The 27,066-nt window shown below is 39.0% G+C and overlaps 1 protein-coding gene across 1 annotated transcript in view; it reads left to right on the top strand.

The window, feature by feature from the left end:
* The window catches only part of SMOC2 (SPARC related modular calcium binding 2), a 149,554-nt gene that overhangs the window by 33,757 nt on the left and 88,731 nt on the right, over positions 1 to 27,066 (top strand). The window contains exon 2 of the mRNA XM_059835164.1: positions 12,064 to 12,235. Coding sequence (XP_059691147.1) covers positions 12,064 to 12,235 — 172 coding nt within the window. The remainder of the gene's footprint in view (positions 1 to 12,063; positions 12,236 to 27,066) is intronic.

Genomic DNA, 27,066 nt, shown 5'->3' with positions numbered 1-27,066 from the left:
TTTTGGTACAGTGCCTACTATGGTGGGGTCTTTGCTCACTGAACTCAAATGGAAACTGCAAATTCTCCTCCGTCAGGTTTCTCATCCCTAACAATTCCTTTTGCTATTGAGAAGTCTCACACATAAGGGTCCCCAGTGGAAAGGGACTAATGGGTTGAACTTCTAGTATGACTATTCTTTCACATTCTCTGGTATTGCTGGGTAACCTTTTAGGGCAGATTTAAAAGCTACTGGCCAACTGGTATGTGGAGGCAAAGAACAGCAAGGAAAATGTGTTTTGCTACAAAGAAAGCAGAGGCCACTTAAAATATGACACAGAACTTGGAAAAACTCTTTTTTATTCTGGTAAATTGCCTGGTTTGGATCATGATTCGTTGAACCCTCCAACCCATTTCTAGATACACACAAAATTTTGTTTTTCATATTCAAAGGTTTTTCTTTTGCAAAAGTCTTCATAATAATTAGAAATAAATGGCTTCCTAATGACTTTTTTCCTTGGAAAACAATGGTTTAAATTAAAGGAAAAATGTTTTTGCCCAACATACAAACAAACATACAAGAGTTCCATAAAACCCCAAAGTTGGGAGGAAGTAGAACTGCCAGTGGTTTGAGAAAACCGCAGCCAGGTTCTTGTGTCCCTGTGGAAAGTGCTTTTTTCTCATTAGACTGGCTTGTTAAACCCTTGTATATTCCAAATGTGTACTATTTAACTGTTTGCTTTCAGCATGATTTCTCTTTTAAAGGTGACAGTATTTAAACCTAGCAACATGTTGTTTTAAGCAAGAGCAAAATCTGCCCCCCAGACTCAGCTGCCTGCCTTCCTTCCAAAATACTTTGTTCTGAAGAAGCTGATGGCAGTGATAAATATAAGAGAGTTAGAGCTCTGCAGTTATTGTCAGCAAGTTAGCTTTATGGGTTGGGGATTAGACCTTTGATGTCTTATCGAATTTCTGCCCTGCGTGAATCAGTTGCTTACTTGATTTAAATTATAAAAAGAAATGCTCTGTTGTGATATTGTCCCATACTGTGTCTTCGTCATTTGAGATGCCCTCCGTGTTCTTTAGTTCCCCAGGAAGAGAAGGCAACCAGCCATATGGAGAGTGGCCAGTTGCCTGCTGATCATGATAGGCATTAAATAGAGTTGCATAGAAAAGCCCTGTTTAGCTGAGCCTTTCTGTCCCCCCACAAAGGGAGATTGTTCCCTACAAGTCTGTAACACACCATTCAGTACTGGTTCACTTTAGCTTTTGAGGGAGTCCCTCTATTCCTTTAATAAATGATTTCCTTTTCACTGGGGTAACAGCTTCTTACGAAGTTGTCTTTTTGACATCCTCCAGCGTAATTGCTGCTGGACTGTTATGGAAGTAACAGCTGGTGGCTGCTTGTGCATGTGGTGGGAAGAGGTGAACTGGGAAGGAGGTCTCCCTTTCATGGTTTCAGGGAACAGTGAGGATAGCAATACCTCGCCCTGGAGACCACTGTTTGAGACCATCTAGAAGCTCATTTTCAGGGTTTCACATGTCCTATGTGCTGTACCAGTAGATGAGGAGGTTTCTGGCCTCCGAAACAGGGGTTCAGCTTAATGCTTCTTATTTTGAGTTATATAGGTCATTGCTCTTAGTTTTATTGTTTTAAGCTACCTCAGACACTTTAAGGGTGTGTGTTGATATTCTTTAGTCTTAAAATAAAACCCTCAAATATAGAAATGTTGATCTGGCTTAGATTTTATTTGCATTTTAAAATAGCTTTTCAACATTTTAGAAGCCAAAATATTTTTCATGTGAGCAGCCTTTGAACAAGTTTAACAAGTAAAATGTGTCTATTTTCCCAAATCGTAGCTGTGGTTATTAAAGACACCAACCAGGCAGATTAGCTGTGTGTGAGGAAACTGGCTAAGAGGATAGTTGTGCTAGCCCACTTATATTCTGAAAGCTGGGTCAGTACTCATGAAAAGCTTAAGTAAACTAGCGGCTAATTCAATACATAGACAATGCATCCCACTGTTTCTCTGTTTATTTTCTCCCTGTGTGACTTCTGGCAACTGAGAAGAAACACTATACATGACAGCAACCCGCCAAAGAAAAGATTATGAATAACAATACCACAAGAATGAAGGGCATAAAGTTACCAGTGATTTGGGAAAAATGTAGAACACTGGACACATGACACATCTAGAAACTAGTGGATTGCAGTACATGCAGAACAGAATACCTTCAGATGAGAAACCCTTTCAATTTGAGTTTCAGAATAAATTTATGGTAGATTGTTTTGTCTCTGGTAACCCAAGGTCTGTTTATCCGTAGATGTTTTTTGACTCTGTTGAACCCCTATACTTTGCTGGTAATACTCCGAAACCAAAAGAACTAACGCCACTTGTCAACAGAGAAAGAAAAAATATATATTTACTGAAGAAATCAAAAGGCTGAGATCTCTCTAATTAGCAGTTGTACATATGTAAAAAGGATGCCACCTTCCTGGTAAGAGTTGTCTTTTCTCTTTACCACATTTTTAACAGTGCTGCTTTCAGCACTGTACGTAAGACTGTCATGCTTTCCAGTCTACAGTTCAATTTTCAGGCAACACATACAGCAAGCTGATACCCTAAGTTTGGGTACCTTTAACTTTTTTTGATGGTGCAAAATGAAAGAAACCAGCTGTTTATGTTAAACTGGAGTTCAAAATAAGTAGAATAAAAATCACATGAAGTTTTTTTGATCCCTGAAAAGCCATGTAAACTATTTTTTGGAAGAAAAAAAAAAGTTGAGTCTATTTGTCCTTGCTGTAGTGCACTTTTAATACTTCTAAATATCTACAGTATTAAATGTGTGGGCTGTTTTCATCTATAGTGAATACACTAGGCTCAGTTTGCAAAATTGAGATGTTTCGTGAAATATGGAGTACTCCTCATCTTGGAAGTGAATGAATGTGATCTGATAATGGGTGTTTTGGTGTCACTGTCAGTGTTTATTGTGTCTTGAAAATTAAGACCATTAGTTCATTTTTAGCTATATGGGGTCAACACCAACAAATCGTTCATACATTGTTTCTGATGCTTAGACTTTGCAGCTTCTGGCATGACTCATGCGGAGTGAGTGCTTTGTGCTTCCAAAGACTATATTGTAGGAGCATTCAAATGAATCAGTGAAAGGTCCTTCTGAAAGGGTAGTTTACCAGGGCTGAGTGCTACTCAATAGGAGCCCAAGCCTGCTCCTATTGAAGTCTATGTATTTACCTTAGTAGAGATGGAACCAGATCCTAGAATTAAGCTATTCAAGAGAATAGCCCTTTAAAAGGTATTATTGCACTACCTTGAAGTTTCTTTTCAAGACAAAGACAAATTGAGAGAAAAAAGAGAAGATTTGGACCCCTTGTTCTTGTAGTGTTTCATCAGATTTCCTGGTATGCTATACTCCGAATGCTTAAAGAGTGCAGAATGCTCTTTTGCTGTAACTTCCCCTACGCCTCCAAGGACCAAAGCAATTCAGTTAATTTTTGATCAAAACTATAATAAATAGAAGAAAAATCTGCTCAACAGGCACTTTTGAACCCCTTACAGAGTCCATTCCCTCTTCTCCTTCCAACCCTTTTCTAAATTGCTTGTAGTTCCCTGTCTCCCCAGCCCCCAAAATAAATCCTTCATAGTAGATTAGAAATACTGAAATACTGTTGATCCACCAAATCTCCTGAAATCCCTTTAAGTTGGTGGGTTGTTGGGAGGAACATTTTTTTGTGATATGGTAATGATGAAACTTGGGATTGCATGTGTAATAAATTGACGTCTATCCTTTCTTCAAAGCAGGAAAGAACGTGTATCACTCAGTTTGCTTCCATTTCAGCTCAGCCCTTCCTCATTTACATGGTTGCACAACTGAGATGTTTTGCCTTTTTTAGTCACTTGTGAAGCAGCAGTAAAAAGGAGTGATGGATGTGCTGACATTCAGCCCTGCCAGACCTCCATCAATACAGTGAAGTAGAGCTCACTTAAAAAAATACCTGTTAAAGAAATAAACTTTTAAAAAATAACATGCCAAAGCAAAACATATCAATCAAAGCACAACCCTATTTAATAGTCAGTTTTCTGTGCTGGTTGTAACAAGATTATACTGTAGTTTTGTCAGTAAGTCTGCAAGAGCACCACCACGCTCCGGGCACTGAGGGAGTAAAGCACAACACTGTCCTAACTGATGGGTAATTTGGAGCTGACTTTGGGTACTGACCAAACATCACCACCACAACAACAAAAAACCCAACAAAAACCCCAACAAACCCAAACCCCACCCCCGTCTTCCCACTCAGTGGGAGTATGTAGTGAAACTGCATACTCTAGTTGTGTCTTTTAACCATCTGTGCTAAAGTTTACATGGAAAGAGGTTTGATGTCATAAGTTATACATTAAGAGTTTCATGAAATGTAATGAGGCAAAGGGAGGGTGTCTGTGTTCAGAGGTTTAACAGGGTCCTTTTCAATAAAACAATGTCTCAGCTGGATACCTTTGATAAAGTTCTTTTTGAAACCTAGAGCCCAGCTCTGTTTTAGTTGTCTGGAACCTGGGACTTTGAATGTTTCTTCCCTTTTGTTTTTCTTTGACACTACGGGCTGGGTTAATGTCATAGGTCTTCAACAATTTACAGGAGAGCTAGTTGATCAGACTCTCCAGTTCATAAAATGGAAGGGACATTTCTAGGATGTGATCCATCTTATCCTAAGTCAGGTGAATCTTATCCTAAAGGTGGCAATTTCTAGTTTCTTTAGTCTATGGAACTAGCTCCACATTATGAAATCATGATCATGGCTTGCTGCCCTGGAGAGTGCTGCAGTATTGTGGCTGGAATACTAATTTTTTGTGTGAACAGGGATAAATGAACTTTCAAGAACAAATATTCAATGAGGTTATCTCAGACATCTAAAAATGAAGTCAGTAGCCTTTTCACTTGTCTGGTAGCAGAATATAATGGAAAGATTCTGATTTACACCAAGAACTTTTACCATTGAGAAGAGACACAGAAATGTTTTGATGAAGTTCTTTGTTGTAAGTGCAAATGGCCTTGTCCACCATAATAGCAGGAATGGGCACAATCTAGCTTATCAGAATCGTATCTGATTAGTACTGCGTGTGGTGGCTTTCTGTGTAAATTCTTCCATGCAAGCTTAACCTTAATGGTGATGTCCGGTACGTCTGGACAAAGAAGGAGGTCACAATTTGAAGTAGGCAGCTCTGGGCTTTTCCTGGAATGGTCATGAAGGACTGTTTTGCTTCAGTGGGACAGCGCAAGGTGAACTAATCTGTTAAAGACCGTTTAAGTACAGCAGTTATAGGGAGTTGTCATTTTGAAGGTATCTTCTGGTACTGTCCTAAATAACTCAATAATAAGGATAAGGAGAACTTAGGTTTTCCATACATTTCAGTGCTAGGGTTGAATGCTTTTCCATGGCATTGGGATGAGAGTAGGGTTTGTTCTGTAAATGTACTTTCTGCTTCATTCCTTGGCAGAGGAGTGATGAAACAAATATTGAAAAAATGAATGGTGTTTTAATAAAGCAGATTAACTGAGACAGACTAGCTGGTTAGAGTGCTCTCTAAGGCAGACTATAGCGTGTTGATATTTAAACATCATTGCCTTTGTCTGAAACATACATGGGAATATGACTTTATATGTTATAGCCTGTATGTGTGGATATATATACACAATGGTGTGTGTGAATATATATACACACGTACATATATACATATACAAATACACACACACACACGTATTACCATTGTCTAATTCATTTTCCCATTGTAGACAAGTCTGGAGGGGAAAAAAATATTCTTAGCTTGGAGATTTCCACATCTGCCCTTCAGGCAGCTATCAGACAGAAACAGCATGGCTACATAAATCACTGTAAATCAGCACATTTTTCAACAGCACAAAGCCTTAAGCACAGAGCCACGTTAGAGCGCGCTCCTCCATAGTTTGTTCACAGACCTCCCATGCCAGCAGCAGGGAAGTCAGACCGTTCTATTCAACATCTTACAGTAACCAGATGCAGGATAAAGAAATTGCCTTTCAAAGCTATAGTCTGTGCTAGGCTTTTCCAAGCAAAACAGTGATGTCTAGCATCAATCTTTTCTCTTTTGCTTGTTTTTCAGGCCTTTCTGGCCCTCAGCCCCCCAAGATGAGGTGTTATTCTCCTATTTTGCAAGCAGGCTTGAACTTTGTTTTAGATTCTGAAGCAGTAGTTTTCACTTGGTCAGAGGGAAAGACTGTATATCAGTTATAAGGTGTCCACAAAAAGTAACAGAATAAAAACCTGTTGTCAGTATGTTTAAATACCTAGTGTCAGTGGAGGGTATATAGGTCCAGTGGAAATTGAAGGGGTCTATAAATTGAAGAAAGGTTGAAAATGTCTGATGAACAATCCAAATCCATAAACTTGAAGGTTTTTCTTTTTCCTAGCGCACAGACTCCAACTTGATCTCACAGAAGAGAATGGAGTTTCTCTCCACAGGCAGAAAAGAAGCAGTTTCTGGGTCTTCAGCTGTAGTAGGAAAACTTACAGTAGGGCAAAGTAAAAATAGGTTTAGCATAGTTATGAGTTATGCTTTGAGTGCATGCTGTTTGTGTTAAGGATGTCTCTACAGGACTGCAAGTAAACTTTCTTCGAGTTAAGCTGGCCCAAATAAAAAAAAGTAAAAAAAAAAAGAATTTGGGGAATACTCCCTTGCCTTGCTCAGATTAATCAGACAGTGGCCTCGGACCAAAGACAATCCACAGCTGTGCACTATATTGTGAAATGTAGAGTAAAGCGTTTCCCATTACTGTTTAAAAGGCTGTGAGCCAGACTCAATAACTAATCTTTACGCCTCAGCCTAAGTACATCTGTCGTCAGCTTTTCCTCCAATGGAGAGAGATGTCTGCACTCCCCATGACCAGACTGTAACACTGGTCTTGACGCTTTCGCTCTCTTGCACTGGCAATTTGGCTTGTAGATGTATCCAGTTGTTGACTCTCTGGCCATGTACCATTTTTCTCCCACTGTACTCTGTGATCCGCTCAGGTGGAGAGAGAGTTGCTTTTCACTATAGACAGTGGGATCACAGATTTGTGCATTGGAAATGCACAAACATGCACGTGACTCAGTTTCATTTGAAGACCTTTTCTGCCCTAGCAGTGATGTGGAGGCAGGATGTAGACCAGAGGGAACGACACTGAATCCCTGCATAAGTGTGGATAGTGTAAGGTAAAGAGAAGATATGTGTTATGCCATAGCAGTGAACAAATTTATGGACATATTATCTTGATAAATGGTTTAATATCACAGTAAAGAAACCATTGAATGCCTACTCTTGAGGTACTGGAAAAACTTTCTCATGGACTGCAACATGTTGCTTGTGGTTGAGGAAATAAGCATCCTGACTGTCCACAGCCCAGGTGTGGGACCAGTGACAAGAATAAAGCTGAAAGATAAAGCAGAGCAGAAAACAGAGTAGAAATAATTTTCCCCAGTATAAGCAACGTTTCAGGTGTCTACTACTTCATACTCTGACAATTCTAGTGTTACCAAACCCCAGTAACTGAGGGATGAAAGATCACTGGGACTGCTGGTGCTACAGGTGGGCACATTTCAACCAGTATTAAGAGCCTTTGGTGTGTGAGATAGTGAAGGAAAATACTGGAATTCCGTGATGCCTGAAACACATGACAGTAAATAATATTTTATCAATGCTTATATTTGTCTAGTGAGTACATGCAGTTTATAGTATCTTTTGGTTTTATTAACTGAGGTAAACTTAATAATCAAGATTTTTTTCTGATATAGTCCCATTATCATTCTTTCGTCTCCGAAATACCACATGAGAATTTAAAGCAGTGCCTAGTATAGAATAGTAGACCGCGTGGAAATTGGGCGTTTTAAAATATAATGGTTTGGAAAGGCTTAAATAAATTGAAGGCTGTAAAAATTTTTTATGATAATAAAATGTAAAGCAGAAGATAAGTCAAAGCAACTCCAGTTGAGGAGTCATGCCTGTTAATCTGTAGCATAAGCTCAAATTTGTAGTTGAAAACAATTTTCTGAAACTTGACTAGGTTGGTTTCTGTGTTATTAGGGGCAGGAACATCTCTCTGTTAAAAGTGGTTTGTTTTTTAATAGGTTTTAACCATAAATGTCCAGTTTTTGCTGGTTGTTCAAAATAGTTCCGCCTCAGGTTGGTCAACTATTGTTAGCTTCATCTCAGTTGCTACCAGCATTCAACAAAACTGCAGTTTTAAGCTTGTCTTTCAGTGAAACACGTGTTTGTACAATAACAGATTTGTTTGTTAAATGAACTTAAAGACAGAAATAGTTGAGCCAGTATTCAGGGTGAATCACCTTCTGGTCCATCTAGAACAACCTGTCTCTCTCTCTAAACTGTCCTATTTTAATCAAAAGGAGTACTTTCACAGGAAAGTACAGCTCTAAGATGTGCATCAGTATGATCCCAGTTTTTGTGTTACTGACTCTGCTTGTTCCTGTTTAAACAAATACCAAATCCCATGAGAAATCCCATAGCCCTTGCTTATTTCAGCATATTTATTAGCTTTGACATATTTATTGATTCCTTTGGCTACATGTGAGTAAGCAATGCAGGTTTGCACTTGTATCATTTTATGCTGCTGTAGTAAAGATGACAATGGAGTATTTTCCAAATGTCAATCATGCACTGTCTATCATTTTTTTGTAAGTACATTTGCTAGTCTCTCTTGTATGCTATCTTTTCTCACAGTTGCTTGCCTTTTTGTCCTTCCTGCCCTTAAATACTTCAGTTACACTAGCTTGGTGGAAATTGTTTAAATGTACAACCCAAATTCTCCAGTGAGGTTTGGCTAACCAACAAGCTATTCAAGTGGTTTTGTCTCCCGGGTATGTCTTCATCCTCTGCTTTTCCAGGTTGCTTGAATATCCTTGAACCCATAATTTACCCTAATCCCCTCTAAGGCTTTGAAATAATAAAATACTTAAATAAAACTCTTTGGATAAATGCCCTTTAAAATATAGCTTTATCTGTGAACTATCACGCTCTCAAGGAGTGGATTTTGTTCCTCAGACGATTAAGGGGATTTTCTGTCCGCTGTGTTACTGTGGTTTGTCCACTGCGATCAGGCATACCCATCTTAACTCCTGGAACAACTCAAAACAGAAAAGATGAGGAAAGTCTGGGAGAAAAATGGGACAGAGGCTAGACTGTTGCTCTGTGTGATTTTTTTCTGATGCCTGGGTTCAGTTCCCTGATCTACCACATGATTTTCTGTGGGTCACAAAGCCTTCCTGTGCATTTGAAAAATAATTCTCTGCTCAACAGGGATGTTGCTGAGGATAAATTAAGGGTGGCAAAGTGCCTAGCCATTACAGAGGGGTAGTCTTATACACAGAGAAATGCTGTACTGAGATCCTTACTTCACAGAATAGGAAGAAAGGGAGATCACTTGGCTTGCCATCACCAAATCCACAGGGAAAGTCTGAGGCAGAGCCGGGGACTGTGTCCAATTTTTCTGCCAGAGGCATCATGTGGTCCATTTTCCTTGAGAAGTCCTTTTCACGGTCCTAGCTAGGCCTGAACCTGGAGTCCTGCAGATGCCTCCCAGGCAAGAAGGGGAGGCTTGGAGGACCTCACCAAGCCCCCCCCACTGCAGCTCATCAGGGCCCTGGAGACCAACATAATTTGGAGACTGGTTAGAGTCGAGGAAGCCTGCCTTCACTATTGCTCATTTTGCAGGTAGAGGGAGATGACTTCAGTTTTTTTCGCTTCCCATGCAGCTCAGCTAATTATTAATTTCTGTCAGCAAAAAGGATCTGCGAAATAGCGCCAAAGGAAGTGGGGGAAAGAACATCTCTTCCCCACTTTTGGAGCTCTGTAGCTAAATTCCAGGAATAAAGGTTTGGGGTTTGTGTGTAATTTGTAAGTAATTTGCTTCTGAAGCTAATTATTGTTAAAAATGAAAAATTGCTCAAAAGCATTGGGAAAAGGAAGCTTTCCTTTTTATGTTACTGTGCCACTAAAACATACAAATTCTGGTCAAAATCCAACCACGTGACTATTATTTTAAAGTAATACCTTTGAGATTGTCTTTCCATTTTCAGCCACAGTCTCCAGAAAGGCATCTGTATTTCCTCACATTAAGTGACAGGAAATGCAAATAGACCACAGTTTAAGTATGAAGATTTCGGAGATTTATGACTCTCTTTATACATATTTTTGTGTAATAAAATGCAGGGAAACTATATGTAGCAAATGTTTTCTGAATTTTTTAGCTTGTACTACCCTCTCCTGCTCAAATACTACTCTTTGTCCTCTTTTATTGCTTGAAGTTTTCCTCCTAGTAGTCTCGGTTTCTAATCTGAAGTTCAGAATTTTCTGTACCCGAGGTTTATGATGATGAAGTAGCACCAATGAAACTAGTGCTTCAGCTGGATGAAGACCTTTTCTCAGGTGCCTCCTAATGCTTAGGAGAATGGTTGTCTCCTGGTAGCTATATGCCTTGCTTAATTTTGTGCTTATTCAGAAACAGCAAAATGATAGAGAGATTCGTCTGAGGACTGAGTTCATCTCCTCCCTAGTCCCTGCTTTTCAGGAGCTCAGAAGATAAAATACTATCTCTGATTTTGGCTGGCATGTAGCAGCATCAGAACCGATCTGTTTTTTAGCAGCATGGTTCAGGGTGAGCAGCTCCTGCTTTTCACAGTGCCAAGGACGATGCCAAACTCCCAGCCTGCAGTCTTGGGGTGGAGGGATGAACAGTTAGACCAGGCTCCGTGTGGCTTTGTGCCAGAACTAGAAAGGGGAGCGTCTGTTGAAATTCATAATGGGAACAACCTAAATTAATTCTGTCAGCCTATACCCAGTCACTGTATTGTGGAGGAGATGAGACTGAATTTCTGATAAAGGGAGAATGTGTGGTGCAATGGGCAGAACTGGCAAGATTTCAGTAGCAGGGGCCTTGCAGGGCTCTCCATTTTGAGAGAAGTACATGAACTGCCCTGTGCAGTCCAGAAAAAAATACTGTAGCCCACAGGTGACCCACACTGGCGCAAGGACAGCCCTCAGGGACCGTGGCCAATGGGGAACCCATGCTGGGGCAGGGACACTCCTGAGGGATTGCAGCCATGGGCAACCCATGTCAGGGCTCAGAACACGCTCAAAAAAGCAGTCAGAAGTTTTTGTTGGTTGGTAACAATACGAAAAAAAAATTATTTGACTCAAGCCTCTTTTGCTTACAACACACAGCCTGATTCAGGTTTTGTCTTTTCTGCTTGCCCATGGTGGGGCAGTCTGGAATGACAGCTGAGACTCCATTGTGCATGTTAAAAGAATGGCCTCACTGGAAAAGCTGCAAGCTATAATATTTCCCTCTTCGATCTTGGCATGTATTTTTATAGGCAAGCTTATGCACAAATAGAAATATTTCCATAAAATATATCTGAAATGTCTGTTTTCTTGAGGAATCTTTAGATTTTGAATATGGGCATTGCAAGAATAAATGATCTGTTGTGTTTCATAATGTGCTTCATGAGGTTCTCCTACCTCGCTCATTTTCTCTTGAGACCTCTTGCACTGAGGCTATTGGACATATTATGGTTATAATTTTAGATGAGCATTGATGTTAAAAATCCTATTTGGATCTTAAACCAGACTTTTCAGCTTGTGATTGTAGGCTAGTTAGTGCATAGCTAATAAAATAGGCAAGTTTCCATTGCTGTCTCATTTTTGTTGTGAAGAATGTTTCTGCCATCACCGGTTTTGCTCTAAAGACTCCAAGCTGCTGTTTTCAGCTTCATAATGGCTGAAGGCCATTCAGAGATTTCCTAATTGCGATAGTGGATTTAATGTACATTACAGAAATGTTGCAATCACTACCATTTCAAAGCAGCAGCTGAATAACCCCAGATATGATGAATCAACTATTATTTGAATAGGCTAAAAAGACAGAGCTTTCTTTTCAGTTTTGGGTAATATTTGCCTGTGTTCCCTGGGGAAGGGGATCACAGAGCAGTTTTCACATGGGAATAGCATTCCTACAGCATTGATTTGTTTTTTTCTAGTTTTTGAGAGTGGACCAAGACAAAGACAGAGAATGCAGCCTAGACTGTGCAGGTTCCCCTCAGAAATCACTCTGTGCATCTGATGGAAGAACTTTTCTGTCCCGGTGTGAATTTCAACGAGCAAAATGCAAAGACCCTCAGCTGGAAATAGCCTACCGGGGCAACTGCAAAGGTGAGCAAATCAAAGTTTCTCTTGACCTTAATGAAAAATAATAGACTTTAAATAGTTTTGGAAAATATCTATGTATTGAAAACTAGGAGTGCTGTACTTAAAGCAAGTAGGTTGTCTAAAAGCAAGTAGGTTGAAATCCATCCTGTTAATTCTATAACAATAGGCTACATAAAGACAAATTAATCTTTATCCATCAGCAAAAATATGACTCCCCCACCCATTTACACGATAATAAGTCACTATTAAGGAAATTGTAAGGTTAGGTCCTTGTTCTGAAGGACTATGTCATTGGCAGCCTCAGAGTAACTCTCAGGATTGCTGTCTTCCAAGGTTTATGTCTAGTGCAGTTCGGTGTTTTCAGTTAGAGATGGTCAATTTCAGTCATTTAGCTGGGGGGAAAAGGAAAAAGAAAATAAAAAGATCTGACTGTTTACTGTTGTTTTGATTTGTTTTAAAATGTAACCTCCCAACATAAAAATGTAGAACTTGTAGGATTTTTTTTTTTTTTTTTAACATAACTGAAAGTTGTGTAAACCCTCAAATAGTGTAATCTGGAAATTTAGTGAAATGGTTTGTAATGCTTAGAGCCCTCACAGGCCATTCCTACCTACATCATCCACTTCTTTACTTCCGATCACTGTTTAGAGAAACTGTGCAACATGCAACCCTAGCACTTCAGTTCCAATACTTATAAAGTATTCACAGTTAAATCTTTTCACTTTTGGAGTAGCTTGGTGCTAGAGAATGCAGTTGTCATGTGACATAATTCCTTGCTGAAGTGTAGGGTGATTCCCAACACAATGATCATCTTATTAAAATGTAAGAATAGCAGTGGTCATAAAGATTTACTTTCCCTTTCTCTCTGTCTAAAAGGGAGGGTTGGGGGGTAAGAAAACCCCACGGACCACACCGATTCAACCTCTAGGAGGCAATTTTCCACATCATCTCTCTCCATTAGCTCCAGCAAACCTCTGAAGCATCAAGACTGCTTCAAAGAGACAGTCTGTCTCATCTTCTGCCTAGGTGAAACACTAGGCTTATTCTTTAGCCCTTTCATAATAAGCTATTGTATTAGCTGATGGATCTATTTACTTTTGTGAACGAGGATAACATAATGAAGCTACCTGAGCCAAAGCTTTTGTTACACTCATGAACGACAGAGAGAATTATTGTGCACTTCGTGTTTGTTCATTTTATACATTACAGCATTATACACTTTTATGGAAATTAGTTTTACAGAATGTTTTTCTTTATTGTTTTTTCCTCTTACCATATTGACAATGTTACCTGCAAGAAATTTTTTCCATAAAGAAGCATTGAATTGCCCTACCAAAAGTGTCCCCAGCAATGCTGGCAAATTTTTCTGCAGTCAACAACTACTATTTGGAGAAGTGCTCATTTGCTGTTTGTTTATTAATGAGTAGTGTGTCAGTAGAATTGTAGACTTGGAATTAGACATCTTAGGCAGCTTAAGTATTGCTAATAGCAAGTACAACTTGTGCCCTCATCAATCAGATGCTTTTAATCTTTCAATTAAATGAATGCAAACATCACTAATGTTTAAATATTTTTTCCTTTGCTTGACAATAATCACATGATTGCCAATAATATACTTGGTCAATATCAGCAAGAGACCAGTGCTCTTTCAATTTTACATTTTCATAGTCTTTCTTATTCAATCAAAGCAGTCTTAAATTTTGAAGTAACCAGTGTCTTTATTCCTACCCATGGCTGCAATCATCAGAAATATTTCAAGCTGTAAAAACAAATTTTAGAGAAGAAAAAGATGCTTCATTGGCCTAGCTGCAGTTTCAGTTTTAGCATTGCTAGAGATACTTTAGATAGTCCCATCAAACATTCTTCTGAAAGAGCTAAGGAAGTCCTCAGATTAAGACCTCTTTTGAGTCAGTTGCTTTTGAGTGGTGAAGTTTGTTGTTGCAGGTGATGCTTGACCAAAGAGCAGAGGGTTGTTTTAGTAGGGCTAACCAAAAAGTGGTGGTTCCATTTCAGGGCAACTTTCAAGGTTTCAGAATTTGTTTTCATTCTGTGTTGGAATGAAAGCAAATTCTTTCGGAAGTGTTCATCTGTCCCCCTAAAAAAACAGACACCCCACCCCCCATTAAAACATTGGTTTTGAAGAAAGTTTTGTGGTTGCTAATGCAGGAAAAAGTGAAAGAAACACGCATGTTTGCATGTGGAAGTTATGAAGGGAGAAAAGAAATGACTCCTGGTATAGGATTCACAACTTTAAATCTGTGTCTGATATTCATCCATCATTGATCAGAAAAGGCAGTCTTAATCCGTGTCTGTGCCCTTCTGTCTTCTCAAGTAAAAATCCCTGTTGACCTCACAAAAATCTTGTCTGAAAATTAAATACTTCCAGGTACCATTTTAATTAGTTGAAAACACGGTGACCAGCTTTTTGTTCAGTTCAGTCTATTCACTAGAAATCTAAACACCTTGACAGTTTATGTTGACAACCTTTTGGAATAATTTTGCGTCCATCATTTCTTGCTTATATATTTAAAACTGTGATTTCTTTCTACATCCGCAAGGGAGTTTGAACCACCACCAGACTGATGGCTGCTTTCTCTGTGTCTTTTTTCTTGAGAAAGCCAAATTTGGATTGACTATTTTTTCTCCTCTTCACCTGTTCTCAACATTTGTTGGCTCTATTTGCTTTTGATCATTTAAATGTTAAAATTACAAAGGGATAGTTTGCCTTAAATACGCTTGCTTTCCTTTCTTAATTTAAGGTTCATTCACAGAAACAGTGGTCAGCTGAGGTAATTCTTCAGCATTGCTAAAGAAACCCTTTTTAGGGCCTGGATCTTAAAGCTAGAATGACAGAAAACAGTGGCAGAATTTATACATTTTTCTTTGCTGGCTCTCCTGTCCTAGTAGTTCCTGATGGCTGTAGCAGAGACTGAAACAGCATAAACAAACCCGAAAATGAACAAGCCCTCATCCTTCCTCTCAATTCCAAAAAACAACTCACCTTTGACAAAATAAACATCAAAATAGACTGTTCTGATAGTGGGCTTTTTTGACAACCTTACAAAGTTTTATAATATTTCTCTTTTTTTTGCAGCCAACTTCCAGGCAGTGCTGGAATCCATTGCTAAGCTTGAAAATGCTATAAGAATTTACAATCTTGTAAAATTTCCAGCCTGCTTTTGCAGTTTCAAAGATCTCAAGTAATCTGTGTACGCTGTAGATGAACATCCACATTTTTGGATGCTTTTCCAAACAAAATCTAAACTCTCAAGCTCTGGAGATTTGCCACTTGCTTGAGACAGACATTTACTGTGCAATAAAATTATGAACCTAATAAATAAATGTATGTTGACAGCTGAGGAATATTATTTGTATTAGGGGGACTGTTAAAGTATCACCTGTGATGGGGATCCACTACACACACACACAAATTCTTCGCAGTAAATCTGGCCCAGCATAGCCAAAGGAACAAAACATACAAAAAGTGGAAAAGCAGTATGATTGCTTTTGAGCTGATCAGAAAGACACAGCGGTTATGTCTACACTAATTAGTTAAGCAGTGCCAGGACACAGTGTGACTGCTTACACAGGTAAACTGGTAGAGTGCTGCTCCTTGTTGCACTTTGAGGACGGGCCAGCTAGCGCTTTCCCGAGGGCTGTATCTGCGCGGCTCGGAGGTTAGGTGGGCCAGGACTGTTCCCAGTAGGCAGCATGCACAGACCCACCTTCTTTCAGGGGTTTAAGGCTGTTCAACCTGAGAACTGAACCTAACTACTCTTAGAGGACTGCCCTGATACATGCCAGGGTAGATCTGTTCCTATGACTAATACAAACTTGGACACGAGTCGTTTAGCACTCAGCCTTGTTCCCTCCACTACAGCTGGTGAGGATGGGACTGGAGAGCTCTGGATGGCTCACAGGAAGACTTTGTAACTTGCAGAACTGAGCCTTTGATACTCTTTGTCAGTGCATGTCAAAAGTACAAACTGAAGTTTCTTAGTCTAGAAAATAGGACCAACCATGCAGAAGTACCACATCTACAAAAAAAAAAAAAAAAAAAAAGAGGGAAAAGCCTTGTTCTAAAAAGGAATTTTTTTCATATCTCTGGATATAAAATATTAATTTATATCCCTGATGCAGCTGCCCATTATGAGTAGGGAGGGAGTGTTGCCCAGCACTGCAGTCTCCTGTAGGGCCAGTAGCTACAATTTTACATTTAATGGGGATTTTACATGATTTGGAACATGGTATAGGTTACTCCAAAGGTTGTGGTTGTATGGAAACTGAAATGCACAAGACATCAGCTAAAAGCATCTTCCCCAGCAGAAATGGGAGAGGCATTGCTGAGTGAAGATCTCCTTCATTATCTTACAAATGTAAGACTTAATGTCTGTCATGAATCATGACAGATGAAACTACCTGAAAGTAATTGTTTAGTTTTTTTCATGGAGCATCTTGTACATCCCATATGAAGAAGTCCAGAAGTCCAGTTTGTTGGTTTTTTTTTTCCTCCTATAAGTGTTCACAATTACTCTGTAAAATTTAGTCTTATAACTGTAGAATGGCAGTGTACAAAGAATATTCAAATTTTCTATAATTTTGCATTATAAATAAAAAAAATGAGAATGCTTCAACTCATTTCTGCAAACTCCTATCAGTTTGCCCTATGCTAAAATCAATAGAATTTTTCTATCAGGTTTGCTACCCTATTTATTCCCCACTACTGAACAAGTTTTTTCCCATGAACTTTGAAAGTGTGAACTCATATTTTTCCTGCAGCAGTTTTCAAATAATGTTAGGCTTTTCAAGTAGTTTTCCGTGACAGTAAATAACGTGTATTAACTTTTAAACCTGAAATGATGATGCTGGGTGGAGGCGAGTGGGATTGAAGGTTTTTTCAATGAAACTGTGCCTTTTTTTGACATGATAACAAGCTGTAGTCCTGCCTGGTTTAGTGGAAGATTTTCCTATGGGTTCAATGGAGTTTTTCAGAGTTCAGAAACTTTGAATAACTCCATTCCCATTGGACAGCTTTTCATCTCCCACCTCAGCAACTTCAGGTCTCAAGTGTAGAAAGTCTGCTAGCTGATTGCAACTTCTTCAAAGTAAGCAAAATCTATAATAGGAGTGTCTAGTGGAGGGACCACAGTTTATCTCTCTAATCAAGTGAACAGTGACTGGTGGCCAGCAGCAGTTCAATTCACAGTTTTGCTAAGGGTATAAGGATGAATTGGACCAGGTGGCACTCCAGTTCATCTGGGGTAGTTTGAACTTTAAGCATTTAAGCTCTTTATATGAATATTTGCTGAGATTTAGGCAACTTGTCAGGAGGAAGCTGAAGAACATGTGCAAAGCCTGTGACTGAATTTTGGATGTCTGTGACTACTGGGGATGTCTGTGACTACTGGGAATGTTTCACCTGAACAACAAAGCCTCTATCTCCCATGGAGCTATCCTTCTTAGAGTTAACTAAGAGGAGCTCCTGTTGGTTTAATTAAAGTTTGCCTTGAAAGTGGTCTGCAAGCATTGCAGGATAATGCACTCAAAAATACCTCTTTTTTTTTTTTTCTTCTTTTTCTCTTCTTCTTCCTTAAATAAAATTGAGAATACTTGTTCCCTTTCTCAGTTTGTTCTTAAGTGAATGTACCAGGCCCATAGTTGGGGCAGTGGAGACTTATATTCTGAATTTACTAAGCAAGTGGCTCGGTAATAATATTTGGTATTCTGACATTGTGATCAATGGAAAAACAAATTCACATATACAGTCCTGCCAGTGTACCCCTGCCCTAACATAGAGTTCTTGAAACATCCCAGCTGAGGTGCTTGGATTTCTTGGCTTCTCTACCAATACTTGACTAAAATAAGAGTTCTCTAATGGCTGGAGATTTGATACAAATTATTGATCACTGTAAAATTGCAACTTCCAACTCACATCACGTTTCCTTACTTCATTGTCATCATGCAGCAGCAACCTGGGTTTACGGTGAACTGTTAAACTGGGCTTGAGACACATCTCTGAGCGGTTCTTACTCGAGATGACAATGTAAGGAGCTTTACACAGCGTGACTTTTAATTCATGAGTGGCTTGGCATTTAGTCTGGCTGGCACTCAGAGTATGTATTCAGTATTTGCAGAGGTGGCCCCAGCAGGGCCTTGCTGCTTCGTGAGCACACCAGGGATAGCCATCACATGCAGTAGTGTCATTGTTATATGTAGATCTCCTTTCTCCATTGGAAACCCTAGATAGCTCATGTTTAGCTTAATTCATTTATGGTATCTTAAAGAGCCTGGCTGTTTAAAAATGCCATTCTTTTATGGGCTATCATAGACATAACAAAAGGTACTATCTTCATTCTCACGATTCACATAAAGAACTGAAGCACATCAAAATATGAGTGGAATTTCCCATAAAGAGGTATTTTACAATTTGCTATTTACTTTCCTTAAAGAGAGAAACACCCAGCATTTGTTTCATTAAAATGGGGCTTTCAGCAATAGTGAAAAGTTTCACTCATTTGAACTATTACTACAATGAGTTAATAAATGAATTAAGGACGTGCTTCAATAATTTGAAATTATATGAATTAAGGTACCTTTCTGTCCTTGGATAAACATGCTGATATGATTTTCCTTTTGTGAAGAGAAAGGAGGACATCGCTGGGCAGCAGTTGTTTTGGGCTCATAAATTAATCTTGGTCCCATAATTCATGGATCTAAGCATCCTTTAGGGAAACGATACTGTTGCGTCTTAGCTGAAGAACTGGGTTGTAAATGCTGGATGTGGTTTCTGAGTGCACACCTTATCCTGTATTCCCAAGGAGGCTGCCCTCAATCTCAGCTTTGCCTGTGAGCTGGGTGTGAGCTCGACGTGCGCCTGCAGTGCCTGAGCACGTCCCTTAGGTCAGCGTGTGGGTAGGGACATTGGCTTGGCCAGTCCATCTGCTGTCTGGAAGGCAGCCCTGTGGGCTGTGTTTGGGAGGCAGAACATGCTCTTGAGATATTTTATTTGGAGAGAGAAAGGCATAGTGAGTAGGTTTGGTTCTTTTCCTAATTGAAATGAGTCGAAGTGGGACTGGACCAAGGTGTCAGGCTATAAAATAAACCTGAACGCTCACTGAGAGCTTGCACAGTCTGCAGATTGAAAAGAGAACAGTTTTCACTTGTCCTCGTCACCTCTTCTTTTTCTCCTCTCCCTTTTCTCTTTTCCTCATATTTTACGAGGAAAAATAAAAAACAAAAAAAAAGAAGGAGGGATGAAAGTTTTTTTATTATTTGGGAAAAAATATATTAAAATGACAATGTATTAAGAAGTTGTGTCAGTTTGGGTTTTTTTGAAAATAAGCTTTCTGGGAAAAAAATTGATTATAAGGCAGATTTTTATCGTGAAATACTTTTAGCTAGGAGCTGTCTCCTCCTTTTTCAGACATATTTTCTCACTGTAGACACTGCATTTAATCTGTAGGATGACTGCAACTTTCCAGACTGTAATGGTGGCAATCCTGATACAAACACTGTTCAGCCCCAACTCATTTTGGTTTTGAGTCTTCATTTATGTTATGTGTCAAGCTGTTATGTATCAAGTCACTGTAGTAAAAGTGTTAATTTATTTGAGAAACAAAATATTCAACATCCTGGTGAACAAAAGGTATCTACATACAGAAGTTATAATTTATGTAGTCTTTAAAAGTGAGAGGACTTGGCTTTCTGATTATACTTTCTAGTAGGTATTCAATGGGGGTGGATAAAGTTTTAAGTACGTTTGGAATATTTTTTGTGGAATGTCCTTTGCTCTTTTAAATGTGTGTACTAGTACATGGAACACAGGACAAGTAACACTGAAATAGTATCCACGATTTGCTGGAGGTGCAATTTACGTCTTTTTAAAATACTCAATTTTTCTTGATAATATTTCTCCAAGCAGAATTTGCCAAAGCCAGACTGCACAGAAACAAGGTATATAAGGGCATTCTTAGGCACAAAAAAGGTATCTTTTTAGAATCAAATATGCACTACTGCAGTTGCATAGAAGTAATCTTTTTTTTTTTCATTTTGTGGAATTTTCTTTTCATTTCTGTTCATATATTTTCAGTTTAAGTTTCAGGTTTAATATAAAATGAACATCTTAAATCAAGTGAAGTAGAAACTACTAGTGCTAAAGCAATAATACTGCACTGAAGACTAGGAACCACAAATAGTTGCAAGCCTTCTCAGATATTCAGTGCAAGAATTATAAATTGGCCCATATTAGACTTCTCCAAACTATTTATCAAATCTCTGTTCTGCTCAGAAAGCCTAGTCTGGCCTTTGGTATGTAAAAAATCAGAAAGCTGTAGCGTTAGTTTTTCTTGCAAATATTTGATTCCATTCTAGACAGACTGTATCTCTCTAAATGTGACTGTTAGCAAATTGAGAGAAATATTATTGTGCCAAGAAGGAATCCAGCACAGCATTCCTTATTTTATCTTAAAGCTTAGCTATCTAAATTGCTGGGTGGTTGCAAAATGTGGAAAAAAAGGAGAAAACAACAAAGAAACCCCACACTGCCTGCCTCTGTTAGATGCCAATAGAGGAAAGTTTAGGCTAAGATTACTCTGCTGTTTTGTTTGAATCCAGAATGCAGCAATAAAAATAAATAGAGAAAGATTTGGCCAGCCCTTGTCACGAAGCAGCATGTCTTTATTTTATGGCTGTGTCAGACTAAATGTCTGTGCTGACATCCTTTTCAACCCAAGAGACTAATAATCTCTGCATCTTTGAAATTGAAACTTTGGGCACATATAGCTTGCTATGTGCTTCCTATCACTAGAAGCTACAGTTATTTACATGTTTTGTTGGTAGACATGATCAGGTCTCTGGAATATACATTGATCTACATCAAATATCATAGAAAATTTTCATGTTATGAGTAGTTTATGCTGTATAAACCAAATAGTGCCTTGTGCTCTGTATAAACCATTTTTGTGCTAAATTAACTACAAATGAAGACCATTCGACTTTTATCATATCACTACCAGTTAGTAAAAGGGTATAGCAGTGGGAAAGAAACACAGAAGTAGAAAAAATTCTGGTTCATTCTTAGGACAATTCAGTAAAGTGCTCAGGTTGATAGCTAACTAAATTTAAACAGCTTGTTGCACTGTATATTTCTAAATTTAAGGACAAATAAGAGTATACAGGTATTCTGGCATAATGGAGGGGCAATAAGGGAAACCCACAGAGAAACAGTGAGATGTATTTGGATTATGTGTGTCCATACTAGGTCTGCTTGTTCACATCTATGTGACTTTAGAAAAGCTTTCTCTTTAGCCTAAGAACAGCTAAGTATCTGTGGAAAGCCCTCAAGGGAACTTTTTCTTCAAACGATTAAGTTTAACCACTTTATAAGTAGTTTTAACGAAGTGGTAAATGTTTCTGATCTGTTCAGTGGGATATTCCATCTATAATAAAATAACTAAATAAACTGTGAAGTGTATTTTATGCATAAATACATAACAAGCCCATGTCACACACAGTAATCTCTTTGAAAGCAAGCAAAGTCTGCTCAGTGTATTGGGACTGGGAAAGGTACTCTTGTTCTTACTGAAATATATAGCAAACCAAGAAATACCAGATGAAATAAATCAAAATTTTTGCAGGAGATTTATCTATTCTTTTGGCAAGCTGTGTACTTTTCCGTGAGAGAATCTGGGTTAGATCTCCCTGTGGAGCCCTAAAGTTGCTGTAAATTCAATTGTATTAAATGTCACCTTAGAGATGGTGTTTACACCCTTGATGAGTTTGTGTCATTGTTTTAAAGATAAACTTCTACTTTGCAGTAATAAACTTCTCTCTGTGTGATATATTATTCAAGGAATAGCCAGCAGAGTTGAAGTTGATGGATGTTTTCTTTATTTTCTGAACTTCAGTGTTTTTAGTGCTGTACTGTTGGAAATAAGGCATAAAATGAGATTAGTTTCAAGTCAGTCCTGTGCTGTTTGTAAGGTTAATTCTGTTTCCAGAATTTTCTTGGGTACTGCAATTCCCTATTGACTTCAGTGCTGTTGCAGGAAATCCTGTGCTCCCGTGTGTCATGCATGACAGACTCTGGTTCTGGATCCTGCAGCAGTGTAATGACGCCACTTCACTTCATAGGTGAAAGTCTTCCCTGTTGTGTATAGAAGCTTAATACAGAATTAACATGGCTTTATATTTCACCTGTTCCCTCCAGACACTGGTCTCCTCTGGAAGCCAGAGTTGTCACCAGGGCAATTCAGAAAGACCTGCCCAAACAGCTACAACTCTGTAATCTTCTCAGTTCTGTGTATTTCTGTCCACTCCCATGCACCCGTTTTTGTCTTCAGTTATACACCCCAAGATGTATTTGTCTTCTTAAACCTCTAGCTGCCTTTGCAGTCCTGGTGCTAAGTCACAGTGATACAATCAACACACTGGCCAACGTACTGTGCTAAAATGCATCAAGCCCTGTACCAACCCAGTTTGACAGCTAATACGTTCCAAGTGAGCTGATTCAAGGTAAAGTCATGCATCTTCATGCTCAGTTTCTATGCCAGGAGAATTTTTTCCCCAGCAAGCTTCTGGGACGTAAAAGCCCATTTACCTGGAGTTGAGAGGATAAAGTCCCACTGAGTCAGTCATTGACATAATTCAAAATTAGAACTGGGCATACATATCTGCAAAATTAGTTTTTCCCATTGTTTGAGTATAGGCAAATAAGGCCTCATTTCAGCTAGCTTTTTACAGGTCTTAGAACCAAACGGTCTTTTCATCAGGTCATATACCAGATTCTGGCTTGATCCTGCTGGCTCCCTTATTAATACTTAAGCTAGGGAGAGAAATAAAGTATAATGGGAATTCTGGTCAGAAACCAGTAACAGTTTCAAGCCCCTTGTTTTTCCTCTAGATGGTTCCAAAAGTTTAAACACAAACAGATTTAAAAAAAAAAAAAAACAACTTTTTTTTTTTAGACCTAGAAATCCTATATAACAACAGTGAAACCAGGCTGAATTTTTCTGGTGATGCACAGCATTGTGCCATGCTTTTCATCCTTCCAACACCTTGCAGACTTGGAGTCGTCTCTGCTCTCAGGTTGTTTGTCACCAGTGTGACGCCATTCACCCCAAAAGAGTTTGGCCTGCTTTGGTCAGGGTCCATGATGATCAAAATCAAAGCTGTGGGCTGATTAATCAGCACAGAGGTACCAGGTAAGTCCCACTACCTTTCATTCTTGGTCTTCATTTCACAATAATCAGGGTCCCTCCTGATCTGAATTATTCCTGTTCTAGATAAAGAGGAAAGTTGAATCTGTATGTGAGAGACTTCACTGGTATCGCCTTAGCTGTCAATATTCGTATAAACCTCCTTCTGGCAAGCCACTTAAGCCTAGATTCATCCTACTAATTCGAGAGTCATGTGAGTTATCTTCATTACTTACAATTGTGCAAGGTGCTCAGAGGGGCCTGTAGACAAGAATTGTCTGGGTGCACTCACAGGACTTTGCGCAGTGAGTCCCAGTTTTAGCTTCACTGAGTGAGCATGAGCAATGGCCATGTGGAAAGTTCATTTCCCTATGGATCAGGATCTCACCCATCACTGACTTTTGCCTGTTAGGAGCTGCAAGGTCTCCCTGCATCTATCTCGTCTGATACTTTGATGTGAGCGCATGTTTCAGCCTTTCTCCCAATCATGGCAAGAATTAATTTTCTCATCCTTTTTCAGCTGTTATTTTACATGAAAGTCTAGCACTTAAATCTCTTGAATTCTTCTTGTCCTTTGGAAAAATTGTTTGAAATCACACAGTAGATTTAGAAGGTATTGCAACCAGGGCACAGAGGCAGATGCTCAGATGGTGTAATCTTACCAATTTATTACAAAAAATATTATAACTTCTTTTGGCTTTAGTGATGTTTTATTTGGAAGGAATTTAGCTCCTCTGAATTAATAATCTAATGTTCATTAGTGTTCTGAGGAAGAATGTTTTTACATGTCTTCTTTTTATCTTGACCACCCTATTACATGTCCTCTGTCAGGTTTGGACCACATCTCTGTGTCATAGTTATTCCCCTGTGGTAATACCATGGTGAAATAAAAAAACAGGACTAGGAATAATGTTTGGCTATACATAGTTTCAGATGCTTAACTTGATAAGAGATCTTCCTCATGTGTTTATTTCGTGTATACTGAAGACAGTAATGCCCAACAGCTTTAAGATGTTTCCATGGTTATATAATACAAAATAAGGCTTCAAACGTGAATTTTGTATTCCACTAAATTTGGTCATTGTTGATTTTAAAGCATATTAGGTCATTCACAAATAGGAGGCCTTTACAGCATCAGGCTGTTTAGGAACAAGTGGTGGACAGTTTTGGAGAACTTCTCTTTCTCCTTGGCATGTTTTTATGATAATTCAAATATTGGAGATAATTTACAACCCTGCTGGTACTATACCAGAGACCTTATGTGATGGAATTTATATCACTTTTCCTTTTAGACATTTAAACCACATGTCATTCTAGAAAAACGAGGACAGAGGTCCAACAAAGGAGTGATTTATTTTCAGTTAAAATACTAGCTACATTAAAACCACATGTTATTAAGTACTGTATAACCAAACCATGCTCAGAAAAAGGCTTAGGACACTAAAGCTTGCTTAAAATGTTTTTTATTCCCCCCCCCCCCAAAAAAAAAAACTTTGGCAGTGCATACATTAACAGACTTTACCTGAGCTGCACAGTACATTGGCTATAATTTTCCCTTGATGAAACAAGTTATTAGAGTACCAGAGTACAAATTAATTCAGTTCCTTATTATTTTTCTCACATTTCTGGATGGTTGAACTTTTCTGTCCATTTTAGGTAACATTGCATCTCTGTGAATATCCCTCCTGAAACAGCAAAACATGATTAAGGTTGTTAAGACTGAAACATAGTTTTTCAAAGTGAAACAACTTGTATTTTGGGCATTTTACCAACATGAACTCTCACAATGCTCTTATGAGAAGAGTAAACTAATGCACAGAAGTAGTGCACATGAATCCAAGACCAGAAGGGAAATCAATACAAAGATTAGAATTAAGGGGACACAATTTTGTTTTCAGGATGCAGATGCTGAGGACCAGTTTCTGTCCTCATTATGCTACACTTCCACATCAGGTAGCCTCGGACTTGAAGGGAATTTTTTATGCTAATGTTGCCAGGTGAGTTGTCCAAAACTCGGTGGAGATGACCAGTGAAGGATTCATCCTGTACAAAGGACTTCTGCAGTTGCACCAAGCTTCCATGCTGGTTCTGTGAATCTATGTCTGGATGATACTGGCACAGAGAGGGTGCTTGGGGGGCTGGGAACTTAGCTGGCTCACCTGTATGCTCCTGGGGATTGTTAGATGCCAAAACCTGGTCAAGTTATGCTGGTATCAAATGGGGGAGTAAAAGTGTTGTTGCCTCACTGTTCAGATTCTGTTCAATGTGTAACTTGCATGGGTGAGAAAGCCTGTCCCCGTGCTTTCTAAGAACTGCACAAACATTCATGAATCACCACAACACCCCTGTCTCACAGGTAATGCTGGACAGTTTTAGCCCTAGAAAGGAACTAGCCAGTTACTGTCAAACAGTCTTTAAACAAAGCAGGGATCAGAAGCAGCAAATTTATCTGCTTATATGCTTGAGATCATTCTAATTCAGATGTTACAGTCACATCTTGAAATCATTAATACTACCTTAAGCTTGCCTGGTATTCTCATTTTGCCTGAAATTGCTTAGCTCAGGCAGATCCTGAAGTATTGATTCTGCATGAGCAACATGCTAAAATTGGTAGCGACTTAAAACAAAAAAAAGTATATGGTATGTGTCTTTTCTCACCCTTTGGCTGCCTAATTGGAATGTAGTATATGTACTAGACAATATAATATATGAAACTATAGAAGCTGTACTGAATTAAAGCTGTATAGTTTGCTACCTTGTCTTGGATAGAGACCAGTACCAAGTAACGCAGGAGATGGTGCAAGAAACCACACAGTGGACAAAAAAGGACTATGTGGTAGGCTTCAACTTGTGCCACGTCTAAATCATAAACTGTTACAGTAAATTTTAGCATAATATGAGTTAAGCATGTCCAAAATTATTATTGAATCACTTCCCTAACAAGCCCCTCTGCTGTACAGTGTATTTTATTTTATTATCAGCCTGATCAGCACATCTGTAGTCACAACTGAGATCGTTGCCTAACTGAGGTAAATGGTGTGTAAACTCACAGTAGAAAATACAAGGCAGCTATAATCCTGCTTTGCCTTTCCTGAAGCACTAGAAAGCTAGTGCTGCCACCAACACCGAAAGAATTTTGTGGGGCACAAAGTGGCAGCTATTGCCATGTTAAATTGACAGGAGAAGCCCACTTTGGGCTTCTGCCCTTTGGCAGCAGTTGGAGCAGCAGGGTTGTCTCTCCAGGCATCTCTCAAGCTCATCTCCCAGTTCTGTCCTTCCCCTCTGTCCTTCACTTTGTGGCCTCTCGTCTTTGAGGTGGCAAAATTTCACTTTTGTTTACACTGCTTGGCAGCATACGCACATTTGAGTGAACCAAAAGGACTCACAGGTTGGACAGGCAGTCAAAGGCTGGAGGAAGAACATGTTTATACCAGTGATTTGCATACGATTCACTCATGCAGGTGAATGAGGTGAATTAGGATAATATTGCCCAGAAGCTATTGTCTTCCATTGTTTTTGTTTCCTAAAAAAGTGCAAGTGATTGTACATTTTCCCTGATTATCATTCTGGTTCTCTTGATGTGAGTCTCAGAGCCTTCTTCCTTTTTCTTAATTCAGGTTATCACCTATCTTTTCTTTA

This window comes from Gavia stellata, chromosome 2 (genome assembly GCF_030936135.1).
Source record: "Gavia stellata isolate bGavSte3 chromosome 2, bGavSte3.hap2, whole genome shotgun sequence".
Classification (NCBI taxonomy): Eukaryota; Metazoa; Chordata; class Aves; order Gaviiformes; family Gaviidae; genus Gavia; species Gavia stellata.
Note: the sequence above shows the minus strand (reverse complement) of the source record. Positions and strands in the feature narration are given on the sequence as shown.